This window comes from Pseudopodoces humilis, chromosome 7 (genome assembly GCF_049639895.1).
Source record: "Pseudopodoces humilis isolate 2021_Gansu_Grassland_sample_001 chromosome 7, ASM4963989v1, whole genome shotgun sequence".
In the NCBI taxonomy this organism is placed as follows: domain Eukaryota; kingdom Metazoa; phylum Chordata; class Aves; order Passeriformes; family Paridae; genus Pseudopodoces; species Pseudopodoces humilis.
This window is the reverse complement of record NC_142206.1, coordinates 15,837,544-15,860,651: the sequence shown is the minus strand read 5'-3', so window position 1 is coordinate 15,860,651 and position 23,108 is coordinate 15,837,544. Positions and strand designations below refer to the sequence as shown.

Sequence of the window (23,108 nt, the reverse complement as noted above, 5' to 3'; positions counted from 1 at the left end):
CATGGCTTTGTGCAACTCTCTTTTCTCTTTGCTTTGCAATATGCATCTTCCTTCCTTTTTCACTCCTCTCCTCCTCCTTCTTTGTCATCTTCCTGTTACTGCAGTTACTGTTGTGGGATGGTTTTACTTTTTTACTCCCTTTGCTTGCCACCTGGGGGGAGTGCAGTTATTTTTCATTAGTCTGCTTCACCTGTTCTCCACCAGTCTGGTGGAGAACACCACCACTCAGTCATTCAGGCTCACTTTGGCCAGATAATTCTTGAGGCTTCTTTGTGATTTAAGAAATATGCATTCAGGGAGCAGCTGGTTTTGAATACCAGGAATTACCTGAGTCTTCTGTGGCCGTGGGTCCATGGAGTCTTCAGTGCTAAGAGAAGGGAAAGGAAGAGTTAAAATGTCCATGGACCGTGAGGGTCTCCTGAGCAGGGGGTTATATGTTCATATAGCCATTTTTCCTGAGTTAAGCACTACCAAATGTGTTTTTTTCCCTTATCTGCAAATGCAAGTTCTAATAGAAGCTCAGCCAAAGGTTATTGCCATGTGGTTTTACATGGGGAGAGAAGGCTTTTACAGAGATCTGTCTGGGGAGAGAGTTTAATCTCTTTGTTAAACAATAGGTTTTTTGTTGTTGTGTTTTTTTTAATGTTTTCCTAGACGTTTTCAGAAAATATAATTTATGCAGATTATAAAAAAATGTTGCCAACAATGTTTATTAAGCAAAATTGTATCCCAGTGGAAGTCAAAATCAGGATATTTTGACACTGACTCTTGACTGAACAGTTTAATTTTTTTTTTAAAGGAGTTTTGCTCTAAACTCTATGAAAGGTTGTTTTTCTGTATGCCTTTCCTTCTTTCCCAGCTGGCTGTGCAGGAGCTGACAGCAGCTGACTGAGAGCCTGTGCAGAAGGTGACTGCCCTAAAGAGGATTTAATAATCAGGCAGGAGGAGGTGCATCAGCACGTGGTGGGGACTCCACTTCCTGAGAGGCCCCGCTGTGGCCATGCCTCCCTTTGGTGGAAACCCAGGCTTTATCAAGAGCTGGAGGGACCAACTGCCAGCTTTCTCTGGGGACAAGCTGCCATGGGACTGAGGTGCGGCATGAGGACCACCAAGTGCCAGCTGCTGGTGACCAGCCTCTGTGTCATGGTGAGCAGGCAGGTTTGGGGGGGATGTCTGCAGAACTGAGGTGAGCTGTTGCCTTTCCCATCCCCGCTCTGAGAGGGGATCGTTTTCCCACGTTCTGTTTTTGGCGGGTGGAGGGCAAGCACAGCCAACTGCCTGAGTTATCATTGCACCATGGGCGGTTATCGCTGGCCACCAGCATCGCCCCCCCTCCTCTGACAGACTTCTGGTTTCTCAGGGCTGTGACACCACTGCAGCTCTTTCACAACTCAGCAGCTGCCTCCAAGGAGAAAGAGAAGGTCGCTGCTGGCAGAATGGGTAGTTCTCAGCAAAAAAGGTATTTGCTCCTGTCTCCTTGGAGCAAAAGAGAGAGGATGGCCATGCTGCAGTCACACTTGCTGCTGGGAGGGTGGTCGACTGCAGGTGGGATCAGTGAGGATATGAAACTGCGAGACTTTGGTGGAAGTGTGTGTGAGAAACCTGTGGATCGCCACTGCAAAGGGGAATCAATTCCAGGGACTCTTTTTGTTAACTTTTGAAGCAAATTTAAGGGGAGTTTATGGACATCTGCTGTTAGAGCTGATGGGAAATGGTGGAAACTAGAGAACACTTCTCATGGATGCTTTGACTTGTATGTTCTTGTTGCATTTTCACTTCATCAAATCTTGCCAGCTTAATAATAATAATTGTAACAACAGCAATAACAATTATCTGTATTTAGCTCAAAGAGGGTTGGTGGCTTGCTAAGAGTGTAATTAAAAGGTAATACCTTATTTTGGGCCACGAAAGAAGTTTGTAGTTTTTCCAAATGTCAACATTCCAAGACTGCAGTGGCTGTAAGGTGTCTCTCTCTTCCCAATAACAGAATATGCCACTTGGAGGAAATGAAAGGAAGATTGGTACCAAGCACGTTTAGAGGAGACATTAAGGCACAGCCGCTGTCGATGGTTAGAATCACATTCTTGCTGTTGGGAGGATTTTAGACTGGTGTTTCTCAGAAATCTGAGCTAACTGATGTTGCACTTCATATTTTGCTGGGCGTGAGTCAAGATACGCAGTGATGCACGGTCTGAAAGATCAGAAGGTGCCACAAATTAGGTTAGACAAAGTGCTACGGTTTGGATGGATTTAGTCTCTGAGACCATAAGCCTCCAGCAAAAGCTATTAGAAAATGTCACACAGTGGGGATTATGTTGAGATTGCACTGTCACGTTTGACACAGGTATAGCTGCCTTGTGTTTTCATATTGTAAAGGCACAAAATGATGAAACCTTATCTTTGGAGCTAGGAGTAGGCTTACATTTTGTGTTTTCTAGGATCATTACACTAGATTTGGAGCTGGTTTTGCTGCTGGTGCCTTTGTCACAGCTCTGCCACCAGTCATGCTGCAAGGAGGCCAGCCCTAGAGCCAGGTGCCATCAGAAATTTTCCCTCTCCATCAGCTGGAGAGGTGATGTTCAAGTGGTTACCCCATGGCTTAGGCATACTGGGACTCTCAGGGGAGGGACAGAAACAGACTGAACAGCAAAACCTTGCAGAGACAGAAACCACCACAGACAGCTTACAGTAGTACAGGACTCAGATCTTTGCACTCTACCATAGGAAACAGAGCTGACAGCAGGCAATGACACTGGTATTGCAAAGCAGAGAACTTCACACCTGCTCAAAACCCCTCTTGAAGCTGGCAAGCCCTCACAGCCACACATGCAGAGTCTGCAGAGTGGGGTGGCACTGCACAGGTGTGCTGCAAGAACGTAAATCCTCTCAGTTTTCTTCATGTGATGGGAATTTAATCCATAGACACTAGCCAAGAGATTGTGGGCTGGACAGTGTTACATGCATTCATTATGCAAGAGAGAAAGCCAGTTTTAGTATTTTTAAGTATCTGGGGTTTGTCTTTTATGTGCATTTTGGGGTACATGTGGTGGTCTCTGGATGATGAGGCTGTCTGCATTTGCATGGGGCTCAGGAGTATCCAGGTATACCTCAAACCTTTGCGTATACCCAGCAAGAGCTGCTGCCTTGCAAATCCCTTCCTGAAACCCTTCTTTTCCAGCTGCTGGGGCTCTCCATTGCCACACTGAGCACAGTCACCCACTATGGGCTCCGTTTCACCCTCATCAGCAACATCTCCCTGGACAGCAATGCCTACAGGGCCATCCACCACACAGGTATGTTGTGGTCACATCCCAGTGAAACCTTTGGTGATACCCAGAGCTTCAAAATTCCTTAAAGCAATAGAAGAAAATTCAGGTGTATCTCAAGAGGAGGAAGGAGCTGGGTTTTGGAGGATGCATCAGGACTAACAGTCCCTCAGGCACTTTCTTTCCCCATATCAGACCTGCATGCCTATAACCAAAGGATGCTGTGGGTGCACGGGGTGCTCATGTGCTTCTATATTTGCATGTGTTTCTCTATTCTCGGGCCCCTGTGCTATGGTGAGAGCTCAGGAGGAGGTTCCCAGTCACTTAAAGTGCACTGGCACTGGCAGAAGACTGGAAGCACAGGAGTTACAGGAATTGAAGCAGAACATAGGAAATTGAGGCTGGGAGGAGAAATGCTTGGCAGCACCTCGAGCTTTTCTGAGGAAATGTGTGGTATTCTTGCTTTCACAAGGGAGAAGTATAAAATGAGTTTCAGGTACAAGGCTGGAGTAAAGTTAGCCCGGATACTAAAATACCTTCCTCACCACTGCTGCACTTGCATCTGCTGCTTCTCCTGAGCTGCACTCTGGGCTTAAACACGCTCATATCCTCTCAAAGGAGGACCTCTCAAAGGTCTCCAAGACCCTGGTTCTCAATTTCAGTTTAACAAGGCAGGTGTAAAACCTATGTTAGTCCAAGGCTAAGGTACATTCTTTCCCTGTTCCTACACATATATATTAGCACTGCCTGCAGCCTTGCAGGCTCCCCCACCCCAGCCACCCATCTCCAGCAACACTTCCACTTGCTTTGTTTGCAAGCATTACCTCTGCATGGTTAGGCTAGCAAAACCCTTTTCAGCGCTGTGGTCCCTCAGCCCTGCCCCGGGGAACTGGCTGTGATCCTGCCTGAGCCAGGGGGAAACCAGAGGGTGAGTGTTGCACCAGATTAGCAGTGCTGGAGTCCCGATAGAGGCTGTGGGACAGCTGCTGCACCAGCACCCCCATTTGGGGGGCGGGATCCTTATCAGAATGCTGAAGTAATTGGCAGCTTCTGGTCTGTTGGGTGGACTAACACCATCTTAGGCTGCTTCACTCTGCTGGAGCTGTGGGAACCACTCAGAAGCTTGCAGCCCTGCCAGACACAGATAGCAAAGCATACACAGATGGGGGTATTGAATTAATTACAGAAAAATTTCAGTTCTGCAGCCTGGCCCTTTGGGGCCAGCTCCCCAAAATGCAGTTTTTGGCCCTTCTCAGGGTGAAGCATCAGACTAGGCCTCTGGCATCTCACCACAACTCCCATGTCTGTCTTCCTTCCAGCTTTCTACTTTGGGATCTGCCTGAGCATGACGCTGATCCTGGCAGCCCTGCTGAGCTCCGCCGCCACGGTGCGGGAATCGCAGTGCCTCACCGCCATGGTGCGTACCCACACCTGCAGGGACTGGCTGGGAGGGGCTTTTTGTCACCGGGGGCTGGCCCCCACAACGTGCAGTGCTGGGGGCTGCGTTGCCTTATGGCTGGGAGAATGCACGCCTGGGGAAGGAGGTCCTGTTGTTCCACCTTGTGCTGCAAGGGGACAGTTTTGAAAAAGCGTGACCTTGCAGAGCTCTTCAGGCTGAGGATTGCATCATTCTGTGCCTAGTTTCTTTTGCCAAGGTCCTGTGTAAGCAGCATTCAGAGGGAAGGTGTTTATCTGCCAAGCAACTACAATGATGACAATTCCCAGGGTATTTTTTTTTCTCCTCATCAAGTCAAAACATGATTTGTGTGGGGAAACCTTAGCAGTGTGATTTTGAGTCTCACATGCTTCCCCCAACTTGTGATAGCAAAATTAGCCCCTCTTTTTCCTACCTCACTGCAAACATCCATACAAAGCACAGCAGCGGGCATGGAGGATTTGGGCAGGACCCTGAATTTCAGCCTACAAGGAGAAGGTTGAGAAGTAGCGTAAGAGTTGAAATTCCCCCTTTCTCTTCTCCATCAGCCTGTTTGGGCCTGGACCATGCTGACAGTAGTAAACTGCACTGTGAGCTAAGTTCCATTTCAAAACAGAGCCTGCATGCAGGGCTTAGCCTGCACAGAGCAGCTTCCAGCCTTGGAGCTGGAGGGATGAGTGGTAAAGTGCCGCTCACTGCGTGTTTTCCCATGGGAATGGCAGGAGTTAACAGGTAGGTTGTTGAGCATGAAATCTTGCTTAATATAAAATAATTGCATTGCTGTCATACACTAACTTTAAAAAGATTTATTTAATCTGTGTAATTGGGGGAATTATACTGATGGCAGAAATGAGAAGCTGATACCAGAAAATTCAGTGCAAAGCAGCCACTAAAATTAATGTTTTCACCTTCTCAATACACCATCTTCCTTTCTCTGTTTGAGATTCCCAAAGGGGCCTGAATTAAGGGCCCATGAATTAAGCAGAATATGTGTAACACCCCTCTCTTCTGCTGACGGTGTCTTTAATGTGTGCCTGCAATTACCACATCTAAACCAACAGACAGGTATGTACAGATCAGTGGAGAATGTCATGGCTGCCTGAAAATACAGTCAAAACTTCTCTATAATATTTATTTGTTGCCTTACTCTTTGGTATAGTTTGGGGCATGCCACTCCATAGAACAGGCTATTAACGTACTCACCATTTCCTGAAGCAATTGTTAAAGAGCACCAACACATACTGAGTGAACCCCAGAGCTGCTGTGCAAAGAGCACTGTCCAAGGGCCGCGTGCTGCTGCTCTCCTTTCCCGTCGTAACCTGGGTGATCCTTTCCTCCAGCCACCCATCACCTCCGCCAGCCTGGCTGGTTTGGGGCATCACAGCCAAATTCTGCCTGCCAAAGCAACTTCTGGCTGGCAGACCCCTCAAAGTGGCTATTTATTTTTGTGGCTCCTAGTGCATCCTGTTGGCTTGTCTTTAGCTCCCACAGTTGGGGTCCTCTAGGGGATGTGGCCGCCTGCATTTTGGGCCCCTGATGGCACGTTTGTAGGGAGCTCACGGTATCGCTGCCTTGCGGGGAGCAGAGGAAAGGTGCGAGGTGCCTTCCCCGCCGCTGTGGCGACGAAGCTTCATCGCACGCCGCTCTCGGAAGGGATAACGGGATGTCTCTTGGCTGCCTTGAAGCTCCTTTTCCGCCGCCTCCGTGCCGGTCCGTGGGGTCGGAGGCGGGAAGGCCGGCGGCAGCCGCGTGGGGCCGCTCCAGCGCCGCCCTTCGCTCCCCCGGCTCCGCTCCCCGGGCCCCGCTCCCCGGGCCCCGCTCCCCGGGCTCCGCTCCCCGGGCCCCGGGCCCCGCTCCCCGGGCTCGGCTCCACTCTCCGGGCTCCGCTCCCCGCTCCCCGGGCCCCGCTCCCCGGGCTCGGCTCCGCTCCCCGGGCTCCGCTCCCCGCTCCCCGCCCGCCCCAGGAGGTGCCGCGCAGCGGGAGCAGCCTCACTGACCCTTGCCGGGTGGCGGCACGGCCCCAGCCCTCAGGAATTAACAGGAACCCTGCGAGACACTCAAGAGCTGGCCACTAGCAAGGGTGTTCTCGGCTCCAAGTCGTTCAAGGAGTTCATCGGCGTCTTAAATCACACGGCCTTTGCCTATTCCTATGAATTGCCCCCTCCCCTCCCAGCCGTGTCTTCCACCAAAGGGCAGCTCGCTGCTTGTTTTCCCCCAGTTCCTACTCCCAAGGCACACATTTAGTCTTTGATTTGCCAGCAGGAAGCAAAAGCAGGGAGAGCCAGCCCTGACGGCTGCAGCGAGGTGTATTCGCAGGCAGGAGTGGGGTTTGGCCCTGTGGGGCTCCAAAACTGGTCAGTGTGTTGTCAAGCCCTGCTGATCCCTGCTGTGCTGTAGCTCACAGCAGTGATCAGCCCTGCTGCTTGGAGCTTTTTTCCTCCTTCTGCAATAGAGAGAATATTTCATCTTCCCCTGCTATTGATTTTAAAGGACTTTTCCTCCCTGCATAGAGTGTGTCTTATTTAGAAGACCATTTAATTCACTCTTTAATCAAAGAGGGAAAACAACAGACTATTTGCCTGACATCTGTGGCTGTCCAGGAAACCCAGCCATGTGTGGGGGATGTTTGCATCAATGTGGCTGGTCCACCACAATCTCACTTGGTAAGCCAGCCACTCTGGAGAAAAGCTGACAAGGATGCAGATTTGGTTTACAGGAGCATCTTTTGTCTGTTTGGATTATATATTGTCATGCTGCCTGGAGGTTTGTGTGTCTACAGAGAAGAAGTCTTTGCAGGCCTTACTGCTGCTGTTCTAAAAACAGTAATGGGTGCACAGTGGTTAGAAACCAGGACAGGTCAAACTTGTTTAAGCACACAGGTCTCAGGAGATTGTCTTCTAGCTGCATTAGCAGCATCATGAGACCAGACAGATGCCACTGTGCATCCGGTGCTGCTTATGAGGAAGCTGGTTCCAAGAAAGTAATTGAGAACTTAAGGATAAAAAATTATGTTCTAAAAATCAGAAATTTTACACCTAAAGCTCCTCTTGAACAGGGAGAATAGCAACAAGCTTATTGAGTCTCTTCCAGCCCAGGCAAACTATGCTTTCTGGTGATCTATGGCCCATCATGCAGTCAGTCCTCAATGTAAATATCCCACAGCTCTCAGAGCCCCTGGAGGCCATGTCGCTATTGAAGGGGAGGAAAAGGAAGAAAAACAGCTGTTTTCTTAGTGCTGTTTGCCCAAAGGAAAGACTCTGGTACTGGTGAGGTTTAAAGCATCATGTGCTTTTACCTGGTCAGACAGAAAAAGGGAAAGAAAAAACAGGGAGCAACATGCCGACCATAATATCCCAGCTGAAATTCTCCCATCTGAATTTTACAGTCTAAAACCCGACTAGTATAGAGGAAAATTTGTGTTCAGGATGGAGCAGATGTTCCAAAAAAATCCAGTGGAAAAAGCCTCAGTGAATGCCCAATATAACCCAGTTTTTCATCAAGATTGATGAGCTAGTAGGGCCAGCACACAGAGCTGTTTGCTTTATTATACCCAGGTGTAGGCCAGCGTGTAGAGGGTTCTTAATATCACTGCAGCACACTTCAGCATCTTCCTTTCTAATTTAAGCTGCCTCCTGTGCTCTCCCGCATGGTGCAATTCTGAGTGATGTGTCTGTGTGCCAGTGGCAGAGCTGGTGCTGAGGACAGGTTCCTCTTTGGGACTGATGTCACTGACTCGTGTTAGCTCTGTGGAAGGGCAAACACGTTGTGTGCTTTTAGATGAACTGGGTCAGGCAGGGAGGGACACAACCTGATGGATGCCACCTGAAGTTTTCCCCCCTTTCCTTGCCCACGGGCTCTGTGGTCTGTCAGGGAGCTGGCCTTTGCAATGACCACAGCAGCACCAAAAAGCAGCTGGAGCAGAGCAGAGCAGAGGTCAGCTCCTTCCCTGGAAGTGTGGGAGTTTGGCAAAACACAGCTAGAGAGCACAGTCTGAGTTAAAGCATACCTCCCTCATCCAAAGCAGGCCCCCTTCACCAAAGGGGGAGCATCAGAAAGGTGAATTAAAAGAAACACCAGCTAACACAACAGGGTGCTGTTCCTGCGGATTCTGCCAAGTCTGTCAAAAGAGAAACTGTTCCTTGCAGCAAGGATGGAAGCAAGGTCATTCATAAAAGAGTAATTGATGTCTGCCTGGTGACAGCTCTCCACGGGGCTGATGTGGCTCTTGCAAAGGGAACAGGCAGCAGCCTGTGGCTGGCTCCGAGGAGCTCCAAGGGTCTGGGAGATGGTGAACCAGCCTCAACCCTTCCACATTTTGTATGCAAACTGCACATTGCCTTTTTCTTTTTTCCTCCAAATGTCTTCTAATGTAATTAGAAAGTTGCTCTTCCAAAAGCCTCTTGGCTGGGAAGGGAAAAAGCAGGCTATAATTCATTTATAAGCTGTTCTCGAAGCCATGTAATTGCTGTGCACCGGCTGGATGGAGGGGGAGCTTTCCAAAGGCAATTCTTGGTATTCCCAGAGAAACCAGACAGAAATAAAGGGAGAGCTGATGCTGAAGGACTGAGATGTGGGGTGGAGCTGAGGAAGGGAAGATGAGAAGGAGGATTTTTGTCTGCTGGGGGTTTTGGCCCCAGAGAGATGTAAGTGCTGGAGCTGGTGGGGGTAGGAAGGGAGAGCACAGGGGGAGAAATCAGGGTTGTCACTGGCATCCTGCTGTTCATGCTCTCTGGGTTCATGGTGGGTCACCTGAATTATAACTTTAATGGAATGATATGCAGAAAGAAGAGTGGTCACACTGCTATCAGTGCTGGTTTTTCTACCTGACTTTCTTTTTTTTTTTAATGTTCTTCTATTTGAACTTGATTTTGGTGAAAATGCTGTTTATTTGGTGCGGAAGTTGGAGGCAGTGCAAAATGCAGGGTGTGGTCCTATTGAGGAGCAACCTGACATGCCTGTGTAACTTCACCTCCTCCTTCCAGTTTGTGCAGGGTTGAACCCCCCACTCCAGCTGGGTTTTGGTCTGAGATATCTTGCCCTGTGAGCTCTTTCACATCTTCCTGACTTTTAACTACCTTGTCATGTCAGTGTTTGATCAGACTTTTCCTCTCATCTTCTTTAGGGTCTTGGGTAATCTCATTTTAGCTCCTAGCAAGGCAACCAGTGATCTCATCAGCTATATGGCCAGGCAGCTGCCAAAAAAGTAAATGAAAGGAGAGAGTGGACATACATTATTTAAGGTTTTTCGTAAGAGCTGTACCAGGGTTTTCCCTAGTGTCTGATGCAGAGCCTGAAACAAGGCAGCCCCCAAAAAAAGCGGTGAATACCAGTGGCAGTCTTGTTCCAGGAGCAAAGTCCCTAGGCAGGGCAGAGAAACAGAGCAGATGGACAAGAGCCAGAAAAAGGGTTTTACTGGCACATTCACTTTCATTTCCAGGACTTGAAGTAACATATTTTCCTTTCTTGCTGCTTATGCATGAGTTTGGAGCTTTTATTTTTTGAAACTGCTTCTACCAGTTCTGCTTCACAAAAGAAATTGCTTAAAAGATATAATGTTCTTCTTCCTCTCTTAAGCTTGAATTTGGTAAAATGTCATGAAAGATTTAAACTTTTTTCAAGTTATTTCAGCTATATAATACAATGAAAACAGTCATAGAAAAAAGTTAGAAATCAAAATAAGGTGCAGTCATCTGGGTAAGTTTCCTGCATAGTGTTGTGTTGAAAGAGGCACAGTTGCATGGAAAAACTTGTAAGGGCATTAATTTCAACCGATGCTTATTCATCATCTTTTGTCATTCCAAGACTAAGATGTGGATCCCTGTTGGACGAGCCCATTTAGCCTTCAAACGCTTTACAGGCACTTTTCCCTTCCTTTTTTCTTTTTAATGTGATCATTTGGTCCAGCTGTCACAGCAGGCGAGTGCTTTTTATATCAGGGTGTGTGGGTTTTTTGGTCCAGATTTGTTCAAATAAAAACACAAAACATGTAACTTCCAGCTCTGCAAGCCTAGGGAAGAAGACAAAAGTCAAGCCATGTCCTGCATTGTTGTTACTGTTTAGACATTTCAGGGTCAGTTTCTGCCCTTGATTAGATTTGTGTCATCCTGTTGTCTAACTAGGATGGTGCTGATCTAAGGAAGGCAGCTTGGCTGTGCAGCTGCCACCTTGCTCATAGGATAAGTCCAGCTCCTCTTCCAGAGCAGGTTGATTTCTATCTCTATCCTAGTTATTTGCTTCTTTATGGACTATTCATGTGGGTTTTCCCCTCTTTGATGCCAATAGCCAAGTTTTAAATGCCGGGGGTTGAATCCCATGAGTAAGGAGATGCTATTCTGGACCACAGTCCTGCAGCAGAAGGGAAGCATACTGTAAATGTAATGTTTTTTACCTCCTTTTCTTTGTCCAAGAGGAAATTGGGCAGAATAGAATAACTGCACTGCAGGAAGCTGCCTGGTCTTTTGGTCAAACTCTTCAATTTGCCACAGTGTAATTTGAGGGCTCCTGATGGAGAACCACATTATTGTCCATCTAATTTCTTTTAGGTAACTGACATTATGAGGAATATTAAAGGAGGCGATGTTTAAACTTTAATGAAACTTGCTCAAAGAAGCATATTAAATATGTCCTGGTTGTGTTTGCAAATGGGTATTTTTCTCCCTAGGCTGTAACTCTTGGTATTTTTCCTCTTTATCCTCAGGGATTTTTCTGTTTTGCTTTGGCCTTTTGTGGATTGATCCCAGCTGCCTGCTGGAGATACACACACAGCACGGAGGTAAGTGTTGGCTCCTAGGAAATACCACCAGCATCTCATCAGAGATTTTTTTTGCTAGCAACTATTTCTCCCATAAAAGGGACATCTGGTGTTAATTAAGCCATCCATATTGAGGTCTATCAGATCCATGCTCTGTTGCATCCGTCCTTTGGAAGAACAGGGTCACCTTCATCAGCTGCCTCTTCAGTGGGATCATCTGAAGGGAGATGCCCGTGGAAAACCTCATGCAGGGAAAATGCTTTGTGCTGAAGGCAAAACAAAATTCAAGTCTCCTTAGCTTTGGATTTTTTTTTTCCTTAGGGGATGTTTGCTTCGTTTTGTTTTGTTTTGTTTTAAATGAGATGCATGACTTTTACAAAGTCATTTCCAGCTGGTTCTAATTCCTGCTAACATCAATTGGGAGCCTCTATTTGAAGGCAGTGGCAGGTTGCTCTCCTGACAGTGGCCAGGACAAACACCCAGGAGAGGTGTTGATTAACATGCAGTAGTGGTACATGAAAAACACAAGAGTGAAAAATGGTGTTTTGGGTCACTATCATGCTGAACCAGAAAGAGAAGATTATAGGAGGCTGAATTTGGAAGAAAGTTGGGGTTTGAATTGTTAGCCCAGTGGTAGATGGGTGGTATAGGAAATGCATGGTGCTGAGTAAGTCCATCTTTATTCCCCTTTTTGCATCCCTGCCCCTAAAGAATACAAAATTTAATGTAATGTCAAACATCATCCCAGTGAATTAGGGATTGATACTGCCAGCTCATCTTTTCAGGGTTACATATATAGAGGGTGATCAAAGACCAGTCTGAAGTGTCAGAAGGTTAGCCTTGAGATTTCTTTCTGTGATGGAGGAGCACAACTCCATCCAAGTTCCAGAGACTCAGTCCATACTAGGACTGTGGCAATTGCTTTTGCAGGCACAAGGAGCCCTGTCCTGTAATGGTTCAGCATCCTGTGCATAAATTAAAACCCAGTCCTTCTGAAAGCGGGAGTCAAGGTTAAGGTGAGGGATAAGGTCCTGATTCTCTAGAAAGTTTTTCCAGAGCTGGCCAGTACCCACAGTAGTTGAAAATCCTTTGAAATGTGCCGGTGGCTACACTGGACCAGGCTGAAGTTGTTGGCCAAGGTAGGAGCTGTTGGCCAAGGAGATTTTTGGCTGACCTGCTGTTAGCCAAAGTAGCAGCATAAAAACCCAGCAAGCACAAAGCAATGCTTTTTCAGATGCCAGCAGCTTGTGGCCCAGGTGTCTGCTGGTGGCACCTGCTGGTGCCTTTGCCTTTCATGTTCTCCGTGGGTTTTTCCTCTGTGAATTTGTCCAACTGCTTTGGAAATGGAGTGAGTTCTGATGGCACAACAGCATCTTTTCCCTGCACACTTAACTGGGCTATAGGAGATTCAATCAGAACTGAGATATCCATAAAAAAAAAAGTCTTTCCACAGCCTCTTTTTTTTTTTTTTTTTCTTATTTTTCAGGCAAAACTATTAGCATTTATTACATTCCCACTATCAGTTTAATATGGAAATAATTTGGTTTTCATAACCGAAGGGAGCACACTTTCCTCCTTCTTCTGCAGATGTTAAATTGTAGATTGAAGCAAAGGCTGTGTCAGGAGAAATGGCACCAGAAACTGTCTGGTTGGCATTGTGAAATTGTGTTTTCTAAATAGACTGTTTAGTTCTACTGTTAATCCACATACATGGTGTAGAGCATAAAAAGACTGCAAGAAAAAGGTTGTATTTTGGGTTATGTAATACAGGGATGTGCCTTGTATATTTCTTAATCACTTCATCTGTTTTTACTTCAAATTATTTTCATAGGTTTTCTTTGCTCCGAGTGCCCTGCCCACAAAGGCACCCATGGTTATGGTTAGCTTTGGTAATTGGTTTGGTTTCTGTAAGCAAAACAGCTTCCGCTAGGCAAAATTAGGGGGTTTTGTAAAAGGCCGACTTTCTGGGCAAAGAAAACCAACAGTGTTCCTGACAACAGAAAAAAAATACCATAAGAAACCATCTTGTGTTTCTCTGCTTCCTAAAATCCAAGGAAAAGCAGAGAATTCAAATGAGCAAGATTTAATTAGAAGTGTCACTTACAGAACATATGGAAATTTAGTTTTGACTGAAAAGTAACCTGTCTCACTAGAGAGAGAAATGCAGATATGAAAGAAAAATACAGGTGATGGAAAGAAATGCAGATATGTCTGCCCCTCCAGGACAGGAGCACAGTACAGTGATAGATAAAATTGAATGAAGTAGGGAGAGGACTTCTGAAGTCTCATTATAGTGCTGTTTGTTTGCTTGTCTTTCTCAAAATAAAGAACCAAATTCAAGCAGGTGTCCTCTGCTGCCTACTGCATGTCAGTACTCTCAAAAATAGTTAATTGTGGTAATCTGGTGGGGGGTGGAAATCAAACCCAGCCAAGTGGGTGGGTGTCTTGTAAGCCTGATAGGAGGTGCACAGCTATCGAGAAAGGAACGGAACTGAGGATGTAAAACTGAATATGGATGAATATGGCCATTACACGTGCCTGAATCACTAAGAGCATCGAGGACATTCATGGCTAGAACAAAAATTTCAGTTTTCCCCATGAAAAATACATTGACTTTCCAGTGGAATGCTAGACATAAAATTAGGCTGTTCATTTTGGAGATGCCAGCTGGGAGCTGGTGTCAGTAGTTCCTCCCTTCTGGCAAGGTGCTGAACACAGGCAGCACTGAAAACAGTCCTCCCCTCCCTTTGGAAGCTGGGGATGGGAGGTCTCCCCTGCACTAATCCATGGCAGATGCTTCAGTGGTTTATTCCTGTTGGTAAAAAAAAGAAATCTACATTTTCTTCATAAAGCAGACTCCTCTTACAGAAAATCATCTGAAACACTAAACCCCAATACTCGGTTGAAAAATTGTTTTCATGGTTATTATCAAGAGACAGTAGGTGGAAATGTTGTTTGAACATGATGAAAACGAGATGCTCTTTTTGCCTGTGTGGCTCTTTCAGGGTCTTTTTTACAATACCTCCTACAGAGAAGCTGGGCTGGGAGAAAAGAAGAATTACTTGTAAATATTTTATATTCTCAGACCTGGGCACCGTAAACAAAATTAATCTTCTCCTTTCCCATTCTTTTCTGCTTTCATGACCTTCTGTAGCTTCTGGACAAATTCTTTTAGACAGATGTTGAATGTTTTAATTTCAAGTTATCCGCATTCCAGATGGACTCAATGTCACCATAGTCTGTTTTCTTAAAGTGATGTATGCCAGACATGCAGCAGTCATGAACCTGAGATTTATCATGCTTTTTTTTGTTGCATCCCAATTGTTCCTCCTCTCGGTGGGAGATGTGTTCTTGGTAGGGAAGTGTTGCAATCCTGTCTGAGGAAGGACAGTGATGCAATCAAAGAGAATGAGAGACTGACGTGCATGGGAGTGCAGAGGGGCTGGGAAGACCTCTGTGCAAGATCTTTGCTGGAACTGCTGTGGTAACCACAGAAATCATGAGGTTTTCGGCCACATTGGGAAGTCCTGGTTCCTGAAGCTGAAGAGCTGAGTCTTGTTTTCCAAAGTTATTTTTATGGCAGTTCCTTTCCCACAAACTGCTGTCTAAGTGAGGTCCCTCTGTCATTCACAGCATGGCCAAAAAGAGCCGGGATGTGGAATGCAGAGAGGGATGTAGGAGAGACACGCCACATCTAGCACAGCTGGTGGAGAGGGCTGCTACTTCCTCCTCCTGCTCCCCAGCTTCCTTTCTCTCCTCACCCATTAACTGCTGCTTTACAAACCTGTCTGCAGAGGCTGGAGCAAAGCTGTACTTGCTACTGCCATAGAGAAGACTTGGTACCCTTACTGACCAACACAAAAACAGAATCAATAAGGTTGGAAAAGACTCTTAAGATCATTGAATCCAACTTTCGATGGTCAGCTAGACCAGAGCACTTAGTACCATGTCCAGTGATTTCTTGAACACTTTCAGGGATGGTGACTCCACCACCTCCCTGCACAGCCCATTCCAATGCCTGACCACCCCTTCAGTGAAGAAATTCTTCTTGATGTCCATCCTGAACCTGGAATAGTTTAAGGCTCTTATGCTGTCGCTTGTTACCTAAGCGATGAGACGAGCCCCCACCATGCTATAAGCTCCTTTCAGGTAGTTGAAGAGAGCAATAAGGTCTCCCCTGAGCCTCCTTTTCTCTAGGCTGAACTACCCCCAGCTCCATCTCACTGGATTTCTTCTCCAGATCCTTCACCAGCTCTGTTGCCCTTCTCTGGACATGCTCCAGTACTTCAATGTCTTTCTTGTAGTGAGTGACCCAGAACTGGACACAGGAATTGAGATGTGGCCCCAGCAGCACCAAGTACAGAGGGACAATCACTGCCCTAGCACTGCTGGCCACTATTTTTGATACAAACCAGGATGCCCTTGGCCTTCTTGGCCACCTGGGCACATGCTGGCTCATTGTCAGTACCCCCAGGTCCTTTTCCACTGGGCCCCTTCCCAGGTACTGTTCTGTAAGCCCGTAGTGCTGCATGAGGTTGTTGACCTCACTTGACCAAAGTGCAGGACCTGGCACTTTGCCTTGCTGACCCTGATGTTTGGGGTTATGTTCTGGGCCCTGCTGTGAAAGAGGCCAAAGGAGTTTCTATTCCACATCACCTTCTGCTGTTCCCTTTCACTGCAGCAGCTGAGCAGGTTGTTCCAGCAACTCTGTGGCCCTGGCTCCATAAGCCAAGATGGTAGGGTGTGTCAGTGACACTAAAATTGCTGCAACATAAAAGGAGTTTTACAACAGAATGAACATTTTAATTGCAGCGTAATTAAATTAAATTAAAATTAAATTAAATTTAATTAAAAGCATAAAACAGATTAAATTAAAATCTACCAACTTAGGAATTTGAAACTGGTGCAAATAGTTATCCATATTTCTGTGAGGGCCTGATTCCCCATGTCATCTGAATGAAGAGGTTGCTTGGATTTGCACTAGCTGCAATGATATGGTGATCTCTTAATTATCAGGTGGTTTCTCAGGTTGCTGGGTGATTTCAAAACAAGTTTCACCTGTGACTTTTGGCTCCACATGAGTGGAAAGGCATTAGGCCCTCTGAGCTGCACTGCTTGTACTTCAATAAATACAAGGATTTAGCTTTTTATGGTAAGGGAATGAATACAAGCATCCCAATTCTCCTGCACCCTTTCTCTGCCTCCTTCAGAGCAACTTGGCTGTTCTCCCCTCCTCATGTTGGGAAGTGGAAATGGAGACTTCCATGCTTTGTTAGCAAACAAGGTGGTACCTTTTGATGGTAATTTTCTAACCTGTTAGAAAATTCCAGCCTGGGGTACACTTCTGGAATTAACAGCTGCAGCTGTTAAATAACAAACATTGCCACACCTGTGTCTTGCTCTTGAATAAAGGAGCTTCCCTCCTCCCTTCTCTGCATATGGAACCAGCACTGGTCTTCTGTCTGTAGGTTTCCCTCCCAAGCAGCACCTTTGCAAAGAAAAAGGCAGCATTTCCTGGGTCTCCAGGAGGGAAATCATCTCTTACTGTACATAAAACCAGCACATGCATCTTATTTCTGCAGGTATGTAAGGAACAGCCCATCACTTCCCAGTAAATTTCTTAAGTGGGATTGTAGAGGTCCTTCCTCTGTGAATTTATTAGGGTGTGTTTGTGTCTGCTGTCACTGCCTGTGGTATGTGTTGGGGCAAAGTCTTGCAGGGGCTTAAATGCTTAAATGTGGGCTGGAATCCTAGAGATTTTAATGGGACTTAAGCACAAGCTGAAGTTGTGCTCAGATGTTTTCTGAAACCAGACCTGAAGTGTGAAGGTAGGTTCTTTTTGGGCCTTGATTTAGGAGATTTAGGATTGTAGCCCCCTCACAGGGGTCTTCCAAGAGCATTTACAAAAATCACTGATGTTGCTGTGAAAATGCTGTGAACTATCTGACATGCTCCTCGCTCTTGCTGTTAATCTAGGAGGCACAATCCCTTTAAAAGCACCGAGCTTTTCCCAGTCTCTGAACTCCATGGGAAAAACAAAAATGGGGGGAAACCCCTCCCTCTTCCTTAACATTTTTAAATAGTGTGCCTCTTTCCCAGTGTTTATGTTCTCACCACCCAGCGACAGCCCACTCCCTCCAGCGGGACACTGCTCTCCTTTGTCTGAGCCTGCACACAGCCATTTGCACTCACGGCTTCTATAATTTATGGCTGCCCCGGCGCTGAACCCACGCGGCCCCGTTTGTGCCGCTTTCTGTGGCAGAGCTGGAGCTGCCATCTCCAGCAGGGCCAGCCGTGTCACCTGAGGCCACTCTGCTGGTTGTCACCGCTGCGGCACACCCAGCCTTCGTGCTCCTGTAGGATGCTCAGCACAGCCACCACCCGCTCGGAGGTGACAGCGCTGCCCTGGGACTGGCTCTGCTGCTGATACCGCTGGTTTATAAGCTGTTTTCAGGGTTGTGCAGTGCTTCCTGGGCTGCTCTTGGGAAGCAGCCTTGCCTGACACTGGTTTCGAGTGCCGCAGGGATGGCTGAGGTGATTTTTGACCACAATATTGGGGAGAGGGTGTTCACAAATTGGTGGGTTGTGTGTTTTGAAAGAAGGAGTGCAAAAGCGTCAGTGTGGGCCCTTGGCAGCCTGTTGAATTTACAGTTCTGTTATAAAAATGAATTGAAATATTAAAGTTTTTATAAACAAACAAAAAAAAAAGCCAACAAACAAAGAGCAAACATAAAAAAGCTAATCCAAAAAAACCCAAGAGGACTTTGATATACTGGTGAAATTCACAGATGTGCAGCCACAGACCTGGAGGATTTAGGGGGAAAAATCCTTGTTGCTGTTGATTAACTGCCTGCCTGGGTTTTCTGCACTTGCTTATAAATCATCTGGTGCCCTGACACAGACACAGAGCGATGCTGCATCTGAGTGGCACAGAGGTAGCCTCTGGGTTTTATGGCTTGGCTGAGCAAGAGGCTCTGATGTCCCTCTGCCCATGGGCCAAGGGGGATGTATAGCACACACACAGCTAGAATCTGCTGCTCTTTTGGGGATGTGGAGATGGGAAATGAGGAGGTGAGTGGTGTAACAGCTCAGCAGTTTCTCATGTTTTAAGTGTTTTGTGCAAGAATGGGATGGAAGCGCTGAGGCTGGAGAGAAAGAGCTTTTGCTGAATTTTTTTGTCCCACGGCAGTTTTTGGTCTGTCTCCTGCTGTGCATATGGCAGAAAGTAGCAGGAAGTAAATATGGTTTGGCTTGGGAGTTTTTTTATGCATGTATGTATAGATACAAAATCTGTATGTATATACAGATCTGGGGGGGGAAGGTGAAAGCCAACTGGCTAAAAGCCTCATCTGGATCTTCTGGCATCGGTGGTCTCCAGTGACCACTGTCAGTCAGACAGGGAGCAGCACCTTCTTGTCTTGTGCCATTTTCCACAGGAGACATCAAAGGCTGCTCTGAATTGCAGCACTGGCTGTATTTCTGCATCTGGGGAATGACTAGAGGAAGGCTCTAAAGGAGAGGAGCTGATCTGCAGTGAAGGAGATAAAAACATTCAGCAAGCTGCAATGACTCTGCTAGATGAGGCTTGGTCGAGCATGGATGGGGAAAGCTCATCTTACCATGTGTTCAATCCATGTGGTGGGACTTGCTCTGCAACCTGGCCAATGCCCCCAGAGTGGCTTTCTCTCCTGTTTCACTGCAGTTGCATCATTGCTTTGCCCAAACCCAAGGTGTTGCATCTGTCTCCACCCCTGTTTGACACGCTATGAACACATGTGTTTCTGCACACTGGGGAGGAAAGGGAAGACAGAGACAGCAAAATGCAGAAGTGTTTTCCTTCCTAGAGCAAGGATGAGTTTTGACTGAGTTCACTAGTTTATTCCAGTTTCACTTCTTAACTGACTAGCTTGCGGTTCATAGCTGAGTGTGGGAGTCTGCAGTAGCCACCTCTAGAGGGACATTTCTGAGTGAGGCTGGTGAGCAGACCTCCCTGGTGATGCTGAAAACATGAAGTGCTGAGGTTGCAGTTTCTTCTGAGCTGCATCTGCTCTGTTTGATTCCTCTAAGGCACAAAGACTCAAGGAGAGGAGGATCCTCCTCCTGCTTCCCATGCTTGTCTTCTTCCTCTGCCGTGTCAAGAGTGTTCCTGTTTATCGGAAAGGAGGAAGGTGGGTTTGTCTTTGAGGCAACCCTGACATCTCCTTTCACTGTATTCTCCTCGAGCTTTGCAGAGCGATTTTTACCCAACAGCAGTTGCAAAGGTGGTTTGCTAAGACTCAGACCATTGTTCTTGGCACAGGTGCACGTTAGTTTCCACCTAAGAAACAATTCCATGTTGCCTAGACACAGGCATTCACTGGCAGCAGGATTGGGATTCATTGGCACCTTTGGCTTGCAAAGGCATCAGGAATTGAGAGCAGACCTTATCTCATCTTTCTGTTCCAAATCCAGTTACAGGTAAAAATCATCCTGATAAATAACCTAAGTCAAAAATGTCAGTATTCCTCTTGAAGGAGGTAAGGTGGAAATTTGCTTCAGTTTTAATAGCCAAGGGCAAGAACTCTAATTGCTTAGAGTCTTCCCGCAGTCATACATTCTGCTTCTTGGGGGATAAAGGATTTAGAGATTATAAACAATCTCAAAATTCCTTTTTTCTTTTCCTTACAGCAAAAAATGGTACTTACTGAGTCAGTTGGAGTCAGCTGTATCAATTTCAGTGGTGATTTTCCATTTGTTGTATCCAGCAACCCATCAGTATCATGCCTAAATGAATATTTGATTAAGGAATGCAGACAGAAGTGGGAGGCAGCAATTATTTACCTGATACAGAGCTGGAACATTTCACCCAGCTTCTTCCAGGAAAAGAATTACTGTGAAGTGTGACCTCCATATCACTCAAGCTGGAGATTTTTCTTAAGCAGAGCCCAGCTGTTGCTTTATCTTCAGCTCTTGGTGTTTCATACTGATGAGCACTGCAGGCTCAGTCTGCCTCCAAGGGAGAGCTTTGTCCAGCAGAACTCCTCCAGTGGATCACAGCATGTCACTAGGGACAGGAAAATCCACTTGATTGTTATGTGTGGGAGGAGTGAAAGACCTTTCAAAAAAACAGATGGACTTTGTCTTCTCCATTCTCTCATATCTGCCCATTGCATGCTAATTACTGTTTAAGTGATGGGGCACATCTCTTTATCTTAAAGCATATTCTTAATAGTATCAGTGTAAGCACTCAAACTGAACAGTCATCCTGTTGATTAAACATGAGAGAAAGCACCCTGATTATTTTTTATATTTTTTCCCCAACAACTAGATACAGGAAAAGAAAATTGTCTTGAGGCAATGGACTCAAAGTTGCCCATCCAGGGGCATGTGTGATGGGAATCTGTTGAGGATGGCAATTGAGTACAAAGCAATACTGAAGTCTAGCTCTTCACTGTGTTAGGAGCTGGATCAATGGAAAATATGGGGACAAAGTTCTGCTGGAGCTAGCAATGTTGCAAATAAGTCATGAAACCACCTGGTAACTGCCTCACACTTTCAGGTTTTAATTTTCACATCATCAGGCATGCATGAGAGAGCATGGTATTTTGGGCTGGATAGATGCTGCAGTGCATGACCCATGCTTCAGAGCTTGGCTGCAGCTCTGAGTATAAACATAACTCCATCCCAGGCAGCTAAGTGCGATGTTTTGCTCTTCTGTGTCTTCTCTTATTAAACCAGACCTCTTGTATGCTCTGGGGCACAGTCTTCTGCAAAGAAGGAAACAGCCAGTGATAAATACTGAGATTTTCTGCTGTCTACCTACCTCTGAAGTACTTAAATGAGAAAACTGTCTGCAGTAGTCTTTGAAAGCAGACCACTATATTGTATGAAAACAGCAGTTTTTCCCTCCAAAATCAAATGATCCTAGCAAAAATCAGAAAGATGATGTGGCAGAACTGCAGGCAATTCACTCTTTAAAAAATGAATTTAGAGTTTGACATTCCCTTACTAGGATCTGAATAGCCTGTTTAGATAATGTCTGGATATAAATGCTAGATATAATTGCTAGATAGAAATGCTGAGAATGACTAATCAGCAAATTGTACTCTTAGGCTTGCCCAGACACACATTCTAAAAGGAAATTATTGCTATTAAACATTTTCCATATCATGACTTGTGTTTTCAGCTCTTGGAGGCTGCTTGATAAAATGAGAATAAAAAAATCTGTAGGTAACTGAGAAGTCAGCTCACAAGCAATCTCAGAAATGGTGCAGTTGAAGTCCTTAGTAGTCATTATATACCTGGAGATTACCATCATCATTTCCATCACTGTAGTTGAGCTGGCTGTGAAATGATGACTGCTTGTGGTTTCTTCAATTATTGTTTCCAGCAGCTGAAATAATTTTCAACCACTGTTTTGTTATGGGCATCTTGTTCATTCTTTCCTACCCACTTTTACCTTTCAAACAGCTACCTCTCCCAGTATTTCCTGGCCCAGATTTCAGGAGCCCTTTAAAAAGTAGCTAAACTTCTGGATTGCTTTCACCCTTTGAGCTCTTGCTTGAACATAGGCACTTGCTTGAAACCTGTTCTTTTTTTTTTTTTTTTTTTTTTCTTTTTAAGTCATCCAAATTTAGGCCTTTTGGATGAAAGGTCAGCATCCTGACCCTCGTGGTAAATATGAAAAGACAAATATTGTGTGTGCAGCACTGTTTCCCTTAACAAAACACGTATGTATGTTGTCACGGTACAAAATAGTTTTTATTCCTACATCTTAGACTGGGATCAGGATATTCAAAAGGTAATAATTTCTTATGTTAAGAAGCCTGCTGCTCTGTTGTTCCTTCCTCCACCAGAGGAGCTCAAAAGATTATTCTTCTTTCATTATTCTTAATCCAATTCTTCAGTGGAAATGAATGTTCTTTTTATTGAATCCATTTATTTAATTGCTGCTTCAGGAAAGCTATTTCATGGCCCACAAGAAGTTAGAAAAGCTTGGATGTTTTCTATTTTATTGGGTTATAAGGTTTACTGTGAGGAAGGTTGGTGCAGAAGTCATCGGGAAATCTGGTCTTACTGTTGCATCCACGCCCCTTTATGCACTCTGATATGCCAGAAGGACAAATGGAGCATCCTCCTTCCTCACCTGTGTGGGACAGCTCAGTGTCACACATTTTGCTATGGAGTATTTTTTCTTGCCCCATAATATCAGTGACAGGGAGTCTGTCTGTCACTGGACACTCTTATGCCAAGTTGATAGCCGTAGAAAAATCTTTTGATGTGTGCCTTCAAACTCTGTTCCTGGAGGCACAGAGCCAATCTGGATACAAATAATCTTCTCTCCCCCCTCTCCCTGCCTGGGTGATAATCAGGGGTTATCACCCTTTGCTTGTTGTTTGTGTTTTGGACAGCTGGGCAGGACAGAGCAATATTGCAGTAATAGATGTGACTATTAATTAATTATTAATAGATGTAACATTTAGTAATAGATGTTTTACTCCTGAGCAGAGAGTGTGGGGTTTTTTTTTCCTTAGAGTAATTTCCAAGTGTGAACCCTTAGATTGAGCTGCAAAGCCTCGCTGAGCAATGGCTCTGTTCCCAGAGACTTCTCAGTGTGGCCACCCGCTCTGCCTGTCTCTCCCATTGATTTTCCTTCCTGAAAGACAAGCACTGACTG

The 23,108-nt window shown here is 45.8% G+C and overlaps 1 protein-coding gene across 4 annotated transcripts in view; it reads left to right on the top strand.

The window, feature by feature from the left end:
* The first annotated feature begins 955 nt into the window (after nucleotides 1–955).
* Nucleotides 956–23,108, top strand: part of TSPAN32 (tetraspanin 32) — a 31,004-nt gene continuing 8,851 nt past the window's right edge. For all 4 annotated transcript variants that reach the window (XM_088057802.1, XM_005522336.3, XM_088057800.1 and 1 more), the window contains exons 1-4: nucleotides 956–1,146; nucleotides 3,179–3,293; nucleotides 4,586–4,683; nucleotides 11,399–11,473. In XM_088057802.1, the coding sequence (XP_087913928.1) occupies nucleotides 1,081–1,146; nucleotides 3,179–3,293; nucleotides 4,586–4,683; nucleotides 11,399–11,473 (354 nt within the window). In that variant the 5' untranslated portion in view covers nucleotides 956–1,080. The remainder of the gene's footprint in view (nucleotides 1,147–3,178; nucleotides 3,294–4,585; nucleotides 4,684–11,398; nucleotides 11,474–23,108) is intronic.